This window comes from Hetaerina americana, unplaced genomic scaffold (assembly GCF_022747635.1).
Source record: "Hetaerina americana unplaced genomic scaffold, ioHetAmer1.1.p SCAF_6, whole genome shotgun sequence".
NCBI lineage: Eukaryota > Metazoa > Arthropoda > Insecta > Odonata > Calopterygidae > Hetaerina > Hetaerina americana.
Genome location: NW_027287205.1, coordinates 76,738,434 through 76,750,196, shown reverse-complemented (window position 1 = coordinate 76,750,196; position 11,763 = coordinate 76,738,434). Strand labels below are relative to the sequence as shown.

Sequence of the window (11,763 nt, the reverse complement as noted above, 5' to 3'; positions counted from 1 at the left end):
TCAGATGCCTACTGGGGAAGTTCATGACACAATGTTCATAGTGACAATTATTTCTAAAAACAATTAACGTTGGTGAATATACATGCCTCTTCACAGTATTTCAGATTGGAAATGAATTCATTGCTAAATAAAATTGCTCCTTGATGATCTTCTGCACAAGGCCTCTTGTAGGATAGTACAAAATCTTCATGAAAAATAATGTTGATTCATATTTTGAACTTATGCACATAATTCACTAACCTTTGGGTCCTGATTGGCATTTTTGATACTTGTGTAATTGTCAGTCTTCCATCAGTATATAGTGATACAGGTCAGGAAGGCTAATAGCAAGGAAAATTGAAAGGGATTATTTGAAATGGATAGGGAATTGAAAGGGATAGCACCAAAAATTTTACAATCCTGTAAATGACTTCAATGTGTATTATGATGTCATATCAAATGATAGTAATATATTTTATTTGTTTCTATAAATGTTATAACCATATTAAATTTCATCTAGGTAAAAAGAGCAATAAATAAACTAGCACAACAAATTTTCAAATGCGATATAGATTGTAATAAAAAATTATTAATCAAATGAAGTTGGTTTACAAGTAACCAGGTACTTATATGCCTTATTCTTGAAAATCTGAATACAATCCAATATCATCCGAGTTAGCAACCAGTTATACAAGCAAACATTCATATCATAAAATCAGTTGTAAGTTGCGGTAATTCTGCAATATTTTGTGTTCAAGTTTGCATTATTCCTAATGCCATAGTTATGGATATCAGATCTAAATAGTTAAGTTTCTAGATTGACTTTCACATGAATCAAAGCCTTAAAGACATGCATATAAACTAAACACAGACATGATTTCATCTATATAAAACCGGCTGGCAATAATAACTTGGTGGGCTATTAGCAAGGGAATGAATAACTCTTCTGTAGCAGCAAGATTTCTTTCAAATATGGGGAATGACCTCATAACTCAACTTCATAATTCAAGTGACATTAATAGAAAACATTGTGTTACCATATTTTACTTAAACAGCTGTATATTAACAGCTATTAAGTTCAATCAAGCGGTGGCAAACTGCCAAATATGGCTTCATTAGTTTCAGTTCAACTCCCTTGACACAATATTATTCCAGCATTGAATGTAATATGGAATGAATAACACAGGGAAAACCTAAATGAGTTTACATAGTGTCACAGAGACTGATTCCCTGTTTCCAAAAGTGCAAATGACATGAGGAACAATGGAATTACAGCAAAATTTATTGATTGATTAGATCACAAGTCATGCTGTGATTTGGAAAACAGGTTATTTAACTAAATAAATAGTTGATCTTTCATTATAACTTTAAAAATATTACCAAAAACATGGTCTATCAACATCCAAACTAAAAAGACTTACCTGCACCCTGTACCTGATGATGCCGCAAGTCAGTGAAACGCATTATACCTTAAAATAAAAATCTGTGGAAAAGTACTAAGTCTTTTTGGTATGGACATTAAATACTTCCACAAAGTGAAGCCTGAAACAGTAGAATATTGACCATGAAAATGAGGCAATAGTTGGTTAAATCATTGTTATTGCCTTTCATACAGATAGGCACTGTTTTGGAACATTTTACAGCTGTTGGTAAATATTTGGTCTCAAAAAATAAGTTGAGCAGCATAACTAATGGTTCCTCAATAAACATAATGATTATAACAGAGATGAAGACTACTACAATTTTCCACGAAATAAACATTTTATTCATGACCAGTTTTGATGCACTGCATCATTTTCAAGTGAAGCTCTCACTGTACAGGTTCAATATATATACATTACATAAAGGAGGTTGGGAAACCAGAGTGTCACTACTTGCTGGGAGGGGTTAGGCAAGTGGGAAAAACCGAATCTCTGGGGATGGGAAAAAAGCAGATAAAAGTGGGGGTGGAGTTTGAGGGTTTGGAAAGGAAGAGGGAAAGACAAAGCAATTCGAAGACTCCAGTTGGATGCGATGAGATGATTCCTTCTTCCCACAACGTCCATAGTCCCATCTCCCCCATGTTGTGTGGGGAAGGAGTGGCAGTGGTGTCCTGTGGTTTCAGGTTGGGACCGTTTGCTGATCGGTCTCCTTCACTGGGGATCATCCTGGTGCTGAGAGTCGACTCACTCTACGGCTGCAACCAATGGGAGGTTGATATCCTCTTGCATCAGGTTGGGACCAAGTGGCCGTGTGAACGGCTGGTCTCAAGGAAGGGTCCATCAATGGGGGAGGGGGAAGAAAAGTCCATCCTCCACTGGGTTGAACCATGATGGACTATGGACACAGTAGGACATGCAGATGGGAAAAAGGGACCATCTCATCGCAGCCAACTGGAGACTTTGAATTCCTTCGTCCTTCCCTCTTCCTCTACAAACCTTCAACCTCCACCCCCACATTTACCCGCTTTTTCCCCTTGCCATAGCTACGGTTTTTCCCTCTTGCCTACCTGATCCCCCCCAGTATGTGGTGACACCCTGGTTTCCCCATCTCCTATATCTAATGTATACATATTGGACCAGTACAGTGACAGCTTCACTTGAAAATGATGCAGTGCATTGAAACTGGTCGTGAATAAAATTTTTATTCAGTGGAAAATTGCAGTGGTCTTCATTTCTGTGTGTATGGAACAGTTCCACCACATCACACCTAAATGTGTCATTTATATTAAACAAAGATGTGTTCCATTAGAGAATTAGACACATAACTGGTGTTCTTACTGTTGGATTTTAAAATTATTTTATCATCATTACAAGATCAAGTAGGGTAAAAATTTCATTTAAAATTTGAATTTTGTGTCAGAAGTTTTTGCAACATACTGCCAGTATTAGCAGCATCAACTTTTTCGGAAAACATAGTCTTCCACAGCTGTTAAGAAAAACATTTTCCACTATCTGGGGTAAAAGGAAGATTTTCTTCTGCATTTTCATGACCAATGTCTTCACTCTCCATGCTGCCTTTGTTATTTTCTGCAATGAAAATGAAGGCCTTAGAGCTTTATTTTAGCACAACTCATTGAAATATAATATTTTTTGTATTAAATTAAAGCCTATGTGTCACCCATGCTCCCACTGGTTTTGTATGTTGTAGCAACAAAGCAAACCTTTTCTAAGAGCTAATAAATCCTCATTATTCCAAGGATTATTTGATCTTTCCGTGAGGCTACAGTTCAATAGTTTTTTTTCCAAAGACTTGTTCAAAAATGTCTAGGAAATTGCCTAAAAAACTTGGAAAACTATGATGCATTACCTTGAATTTTAGTATAATATTTGTGTTTAATGAGAATCTATGATTAACATTTTCTTTCTTAAGTAATGTACTAGGTACCTATATGAATATGATAAAATCACCTTTAATAACGATGCAATTAATGAAAGACAAATTAGGGAATACACTCTCATCTCTTTAATTAAAAATATATTATATATACATTAAGATACATTTTTTACTCCCATCTAGACTATTATTACTACTAGAGCATTCCTTAAAAATACTATTGGGTCACTGACTTGGTAAAAACATGGCGTTCGGCGATCTGTGGTGACTGCGAAAAATAAGTATGGCATCATTTTAATAGGGACTGAACGTCCAGCAGCACTGGCAGCACCTCCAGGCAATTAAGCGCATTATATTCAAGGTTATATTAGACACCCTGATTCATACGTTTACTTGTTGTTATTATGGTGTTGTGATCGTGTTGACAATTCATAGTAGTCGCCTCTATGTGCTATGCCATTTCGTACTAGCCATGTGAATCAGTTGTTTTGTTCCTAAAAGTATGTTTTGTATTATAATGATCAATAATAAGCTCGGTTTCGGGTTTATTGACACTGAAAGCGGATGCAGGATGCTCGAGGTCGCTTCCTGCGCATCGGACTAATACCCAATGTTGTAAAGTCAGTATAATATGCCTTCGCTAAGGAAAAAGGTCACAGAGTTTTTAAGGCAGCTGTCTGCCAACAACAATGTTCATTTTGACCCAGAAACTGTTGACTCGAAGGATGACAAGACCCCAGGTTGCTTTATACAACGCTACCTGAATGGGTGAGTTTTATTAAGCTAATTGAAATATTATTTTAAATATCATGGGTTATATTTTTCCTATGTAAGTTCTGGCGTACGGTTTAATCATCCAGTTTAAGAAATATGGTTACGCGTCAGTTGTTAGTGGGAATGGAAGTCATCTTTATGAGAAGTCAGCGTGAAATGTATTCGATTCATGATGTTGCTATACCTAAAATCATATGTTTTGGCGAAGGAATATCAATTGAAGCTTTTCTGTGCCACCTTGTATCAATTCGTAAACATTGTCTCCGTGCTACTTTTATTTTATGGTGCAATTTTTTATCTACTGGAATATTTAACAATATCCTGCCTTTGCAGGCCCAATAAAAATAGTTAATTGATAATTGACAAATTTAGGTTAGAAAATATTATCCTTCATATTTTGGAGATATGTAGGCTACCGGTAAAAATATTACTCATGCAATGAACAAGTTGACTATCATCAAGTTATTTCCAAAGCTAACGAGCAACTTTACTGGAAAAAAATTTGGAACTGGAATGAATTGATGGTGGCTTTACACGAGCATCTTATGAAAAGAAGACACTTTACCAATAATTCATCATTTGAGCTGGTTTATGAGTGTGTAAAGCATTCCAATAATCAATTCTGAAGGAAACTTGCTTATGTTCTATTAACGAATTAAGACATCTATTACAAAATGAACACGAAGTAGTACGTTTTCCTTAAGAAAAGGTTGTATGCATGAAACAGCCAGTGATGAAGTACTCAAATGTTTTAATTGGGAAATACCTTAAATCCTGTTTCTTGTTTAGTTCATTTGACTGAAGAGTGGCGTAATTTGTGGCTAGAGGGCCCGGATGAGAATGTGGGTTATGCCTGTCCATCAATTATTCAGGCGATGCTCAAATTCACTTGGGTAATTTCTTCATTACCTAAGCTCCTGGGAAATTGCATGTAGGGAAGGAGGCAGGTCTTTCTATGCTGATAATGTGTGGATCTCACATTCCATAAGGCTTAGTACAGGGGGATATCCAGTCTAATCTGCCTTAATCAAGCTTCAGTCAGATTACAGTTTTTTGGTGTACCATGAGAAAAAAACTTTCCAACTATTCATTTTACTGCATTCTGGAGGTAGTTCCTTATGATTCTTTGAATCAGCCCTGGAAGATAAATTTTTAGATGTTTTTTTAAATTTTCGTTTCATTTCTGTAGCCACAAACTGGTTATCAAATGAAAAAAAATTGTTTTTGGTAAAATATTGTAATTGTTATTGCCACTTTTTATTGTATTCCAGGGGAAGAGCATTATCATACTCTTACTTCTGAGCGAGATCAAATAGATGGAGTTACTTGATAGTATTTCAAAAATTTGAATTCTTGACAAATTAACATCATTCCAGAAAAGCATTATGCATATCCAGGATATTACTGAGTAAAATTTGATGCTTTTTGAAGTAAATGCTGTTGGAGAAGTCTGTTCTCGACTGGGTTAAATTCTATTGCCACCAATAGTTTAGTTGTGGCATTTGGCTTCAGGACCACTTCTTTCATTCCAAAGAATTAACTTTCTGAAATATGAATGGAAGAGATAAAATGTGCAGACTTTTTGGTAGATTCTACCCATTTGGAATGCTGGAGAGCTTATATGTACGAGTCAAACGTGTCACCAAATTTCATTTTAGTGAAATATTATGAAGGTATATTTGAAACTGGGTCATGGTAGTCTAGGGGTATAGCATTGGAATACTGACCGGAGGGCCAGGGTTCCATTCCTGGGCAAGGCTTTGGGTGCCTGCGGCTTCACCCAAGCTATGGCCTTCGAGTTGATTACTGTGTTTATGGTTTATATATACGAGGGTCATCCGGAAAGTAGTACCCGTTCGTGCCGCATGAAGTGCTGACGACGCGAGTAGCCGCTGGACGAGGTCAGATAGCTTCAGTGGCTTGTCTGCCTTCTCTGAGCCAAGTTGCGTGACGCTAGCATTGCCTGTGTTGTTTCTGTGATTGTTTACAATGTTTAAAAAAATTGAGAACGCCGCCAGTTGTGAAGTGAGGGCAGTGATTAAATTCCTCAATGCAAGAAACGTTCGCCCATGTGATATTCATCGCCAATTAAAGGAGGTGTATGGAGACAATGTAATGGACGAGTCGTCTGTTCGGCGGTGGTGTCGCAACTTCAACATGGGGAGGGGGAACACACACGACGATGAGCGTTCGGGGAGACCGTCTGTCATTACAGACCAACTGGTGAGCTCAGTTGACGAATTCGTGAGGAACGATCGGCGCGTCACAATTGATGACATCTGTGAGCATTTTCCCAATGTTTCTCGAACAATTGTTCATGAAATTGTTAAACACCATCTGCATTATGCAAAAATTTGTGCAAGATGGGTCCCTCGCAAGCTTACAGATGAGCACAAAACCAAGCGTATGGCTGCAGCACTGACGTTTTTGGGACGTTATTCTGATGAAGGAGACTCTTTCTTGACTCGCATAATTACTGGTGACGAAACATGGGTTTGTTATGCATCACCTGAGAGTAAACGACAGTCAATGGAGTGGCATCATGCTCATTCACCAAACAAACCAAAAAAATTCAAGACAGTTCTGTCCACCAGGAAACTCATGGCAACCATTTTCTGGGATCGACGAGGTGTATTGCTTATTGATTTTATGGCCCGTGGAGACACTATTAATGCCAATGCGTATTGTGAAACATTAAAGAAATTACGGCGGGCAATACAAAATCGGCGGCGAGGTCTATTGTCTACTGGTGTCATTCTCGTTCATGACAATGCCAGGCCTCATGCAGCTGGGATAACACAAAAACTTTTGCAGCAATTCAAATGGGAAACTTTCGACCATCCACCGTATAGCCCGGACTTGGCCCCTTCAGATTTTCATCTCTTTACAAAGCTTAAAGACTTTTTGGCAGGAAAAAGATTTTACAGCGATGAAGAACTTAAAGAAGGAGTGACCCTGTATCTCAATGAGCTGGCGGCGAAGGACTATGCAGCAGGAATACAGAAACTTGTCACACGTTATGACAAATGCCTTAATTTGCTTGGAGATTATGTTGAGAAGTAGTTTAAAGTATCCTCTTTCAAATAAAATTTTTTATGTTTGTTAATATTTACTTTTGTGTCTTTATTTCACGAACGGGTACTACTTTCCGGATGACCCTGGTATATATTTGACCTTATATATATATATATATATATATATATATATATATATATATATATATATATATATATATATATATATATATATATATATATATATATGTATATATATATATATATATATATATATATATATATATATGTATATATATACATATATATATATGTATATGTATATATATATATATATATATATATATATATATATATATATATGTATATATATATATATATATATGTATATATATACATATATATATATGTATATATATATATATATATATATGTATATATATACATATATATATATATGTATATATACATATCTATATATATATGTATATATATACATATATATATATATATTTATTTATTTATTTTATATATATATATTTGGACAAATAAAAATTATTATTATTATTATTTATATATCATAATAAATAATCGTAATTGTTAAAAATCGATATATAATATAATTTGAATATTACGAAGGTATATAGTATTTGAGACTGGGTCACGGTAGTCTAGGGGTATAGCATTGGAATACTGACCGGAGGGCCAGGGTTCCATTCCTGGGCAAGGCTCTGGGCGCCTGCGGCTTCATATATATATATTAAATTTATAAATATATATATATATATATATATATATATATATATATATATATATATATATATATATATATATATATATATATATATGGGAATGTATCAAAAAAGGGTTGTCTAAAGCGGCAAAAGACACTATTGGAACAGTTAACGCTAAAAGGACTCGTAAACCATGGATCACGGATGAGATGATTACAAAAATGGATGAGCGGCGAAAATGGAAGAATATAAATACAGAATTAGGCAAAATGAAGTACAAAGAATTGAACAATAAATTGAGGCGGGCAACAAATAAAGCAAAGGAAGCATGGTGGAAGACGCAGTGCGAGGATATGGAAAGTCTGCAGAGGAAGGGGGAAATCGGTGCGCTTTACAGCATAGTTAAATCTTTATCGGGAAGTAAGAAAGGGAGATCAACGATAGCAGTTAGAGATAAGGCCGGTAAGGTAATAGTTGACGCAGGAAAGATCCAAGAGAGATGGAAGGAATATGTAGAAGAACTGTATAGTAAAGAGCTTAGACCAACAAAGTTAGACATTGAAAAGGAACATGACGTAGAGGAAGATAGCTTAGGTCCAGGCATCCTAGACAATGAGATAGAAAGGGCATTAAGGGAGATGAAACTAAATAAGGCCGTGGGGGTAGATAACATTCCCGTGGAACTTTTGAAATGCTTGGGAAAATGTGGGAGGAAGAGGCTATATGGGCTGATCCGTAGTATTTATGAGGAGGGAATCTGGCCGGAAGACTTTGTGAGATCAGTTTTAGTTCCTATTCCGAAAAAGGTAAAGGCCACGTCATGTGAGGACTATAGGACAATTAGTTTGATATCCCACGCAGCTAAGGTTGTTCTCAGGATCATAAACAAAAGGATAGAGAGTAGGGCAAATGATTACTTAGGGGATGATCAGTTTGGGTTTAGGAAGGGGAGAGGTACGCGTGAGGCCATTGCAGTAATGAGATTATTAATCGAGAGGAATATAGAACACAACCAGGAGGTATTTGCCTGTTTCGTAGATTTCGAAAAAGCGTTTGATAGAGTAAATTGGGAAAAACTAATGAGTGTATTGCAGAAAATAGGAATAGATTGGAGGGAAAGGAGGCTAATCCGCAACCTGTACATGTCTCAGACTGCTCAGGTGAGGGTGGGAAACGGGGAGTCAGGATGGGCAGTGTTAGGAAGGGGTGTAAGGCAGGGTTGCCCATTATCACCGTTGCTGTTCAACCTGTACGCAGAAGAAATGATCAAAGAGGCATGGGAAGAACTCGAGGTAGGAATGAAAGTGGGCGGGGTATTCGTAAAATCAGTTAGGTTTGCTGATGACCAAGCTTTAGTTTGTCAGTCAGCCAAGGGGCTGCAAGCATTGCTTAGTGAATTGGAAATTCAGTGCGACAGGTATGGGATGAGAATCAATATTAAGAAAACAAAGGTTATGCGATTTTCTAGAAAGAAAAAGGCCAAGCTTAACATTAAAATAGGAGGGCAAAAGCTAGAGCAGGTAGAACAGTTTACGTATCTCGGTAGTGTTTTGGACCAACACGGTCAAAGTAGTAGGGACGTAAGGAGAAGAATTGCGCTAGGCAAAGAGGCTTTCACAAGGAGGAGGGAGTTGATGACAGGGACTTTGAGTAAGGATGTTAAGAAAAGACTCGTAAAAACTTTGATATGGAGCGTAGCTATGTACGGAGCGGAAACGTGGTCATTGAAGCAGGAGGATAGACGTAGGTTGGAGGCTTTTGAAATGTGGGTGTGGAGAAGAATGGAGAAGGTGAAATGGACAGAGAAGAAAACAAATGAGGAAGTACTTGGTATGGTGGGCGAAGAGAGGGGTTTGTTGGGAGAAATCCTATGGAGGCAGGAAAAGTGGATGAAGGGGGTGTTGACCGGCAGTGGGATGTTGAAGACTGTGATAGAGGGTAGAATGTTGGGCAAAAGAGGAAAGGGAAGGAACAGGATAGGGATGCTGGACGGGATGAAGGGAGGAAGGAAGTACTCAGTGATGAAGAGGGACTTGATACAGAGTAGGATGATTGATTTTGTGTTTTGTTAAGAGTAATAAAATATTTGTTTGGTAGTTGTGTCCGTCCAAAAACCTACCTTAACCGGTAGATTACTTAAAAAAAAAAAAAAAAAAAATATATATATATATATATATATATATATATATATATATATATATATATATATATATATATATATATATATATATATATATATATATATATATATATATATATATATATATATATATATATATATATATATATATATATATATATATATATAAAATGAGAAACAAATTTGGAGCCATTTCTTGAGAGCTCAACATTCTGATGCGGTTCACTTAGATAAGATTCAATCCATTTGTAGGGCGTGCCTCTTATACCGTAGCATTTCAGTTTATATAGGAGTAACTGATGATTGACGAAGTCAAAAGCTTTACTGAAATCGAAAAATAATCCTAAAGTTTCAGTTCTATTATCCAATCCTGAAAGTATTTGATTCACCATGTGATATGTGACTGTTGGAGTGGACCTTGTTTTCCTAAATCCATGTTGAGATGTGGATAATAGGTTATATGTTTCAAGATATGATACAAGACGTTGATAAAAAACTATTTCAAATATTTTCCCCAACTGGTTCTACAGGGATATTGGTCTATTAGAATTCATTGCCATTTTGCAACCTTTCCCTTTGTATATTGGCACAATTTTTGCTGATTTAAGAGGGCTTGGGAAAATTCCAGTTTTTAGGGATTCATTAATTATGAACAGCAGCTGATCCTTAATAGCATTAAACGACCTTTTTATTACTATCCCTGGGATGTCATCTAATCCAGGACTAAATTTGTTAGGGAATTTATTGATTATGTTGGTCAGTTCCATGGCTGAACATGGGAATATATATAATGAATTGCATGAGTTAGGAATACGAGAATTATTAGCTGAATTGACTGAAACTGTGGGAATTTGATGGGATAGATAGAAATCATTCAGAATGGAGGCCATTTTAGAGTAATCTGTAATAGCATTACCAGCGGAGTCCTGCAGTTGAAGATCTTGTACGTTATGTGGACCCTTGGATTTGTTAATAATTTTCCAAATTTCTCTAGATTTATTGTCTGCATTGGTAAGTCTAAGGTTGTTGAAAGATTTTTTAGCACGCTGCAAGGTTTGGCGATAACTTTTCTTGAGTATTGAGTATTCTTGGTGATCTGCTGGATTTGATTTACTTTTGTAATACACTGCAGCATCTTTCATTTTCTTCGAAATTGCTTTTCATTTATCCATATGAGAGGCAACCTTCTAGCATCATTGAGAATATATAACTGTAGCATAAATATTCTTGGAAGCATCTGTCTCCTTAGTTTTATCCATGTTCTTAAGGATAGCTTAAATCGCTGATGCAAACTAATTAACTGTGCATACTAGATCAACCACTCTCACACCGTTTTGTCCCTTTTTGTTATCACCTGATGACTTTACATTCAATTTCAACGGTTATTTTTATTCTCTCATGGTGCTATTCTTTTGGGTTTTTCTTCCGGGGCATTTTGAAAACTAGACGCAAAATATTTTTAACTTTGCACCAAAAGTTACTAATAATATGCCAAAACACAAGTTTGGAAAGAAGTGTGATCTCTAGCGACACTGAGATGCAAGTGGAACAGGTGCTACACACAAAATGAAGCAGCAGGCATGCCATCATTCCTGGGATTCCCCTCTCCACATCACTTGTTATGTCAAAAGTAGCTAGTTAATTTACAAAAAATATTTTTGCTCATAATGCAAGTGACTCACTATGCGAGGTGCACATTAAGCAAGATTCGACTGTAATGGATCATATTTTGAGTGAACATATTATGAAATATTGGTATTAGTATCATTGTTTACAGGGAAGTCATATCCTAGGGAGGTATCTTGAA

General features: G+C 36.2%; 1 protein-coding gene across 2 annotated transcripts in view; it reads left to right on the top strand.

Moving 5' to 3' along the window:
* Positions 1-3,690: 3,690 nt before the first annotated feature.
* Positions 3,691-11,763, top strand: part of LOC139695404 (PP2C-like domain-containing protein CG9801) — a 40,866-nt gene continuing 32,793 nt past the window's right edge. The window contains exon 1 of one of the 2 annotated variants that reach the window (XM_071594139.1): positions 3,691-4,062. In XM_071594139.1, the coding sequence (XP_071450240.1) occupies positions 3,926-4,062 (137 nt within the window). In that variant the 5' untranslated portion in view covers positions 3,691-3,925. The remainder of the gene's footprint in view (positions 4,063-11,763) is intronic. The other variant, XM_071594140.1, reaches the window with a different exon arrangement.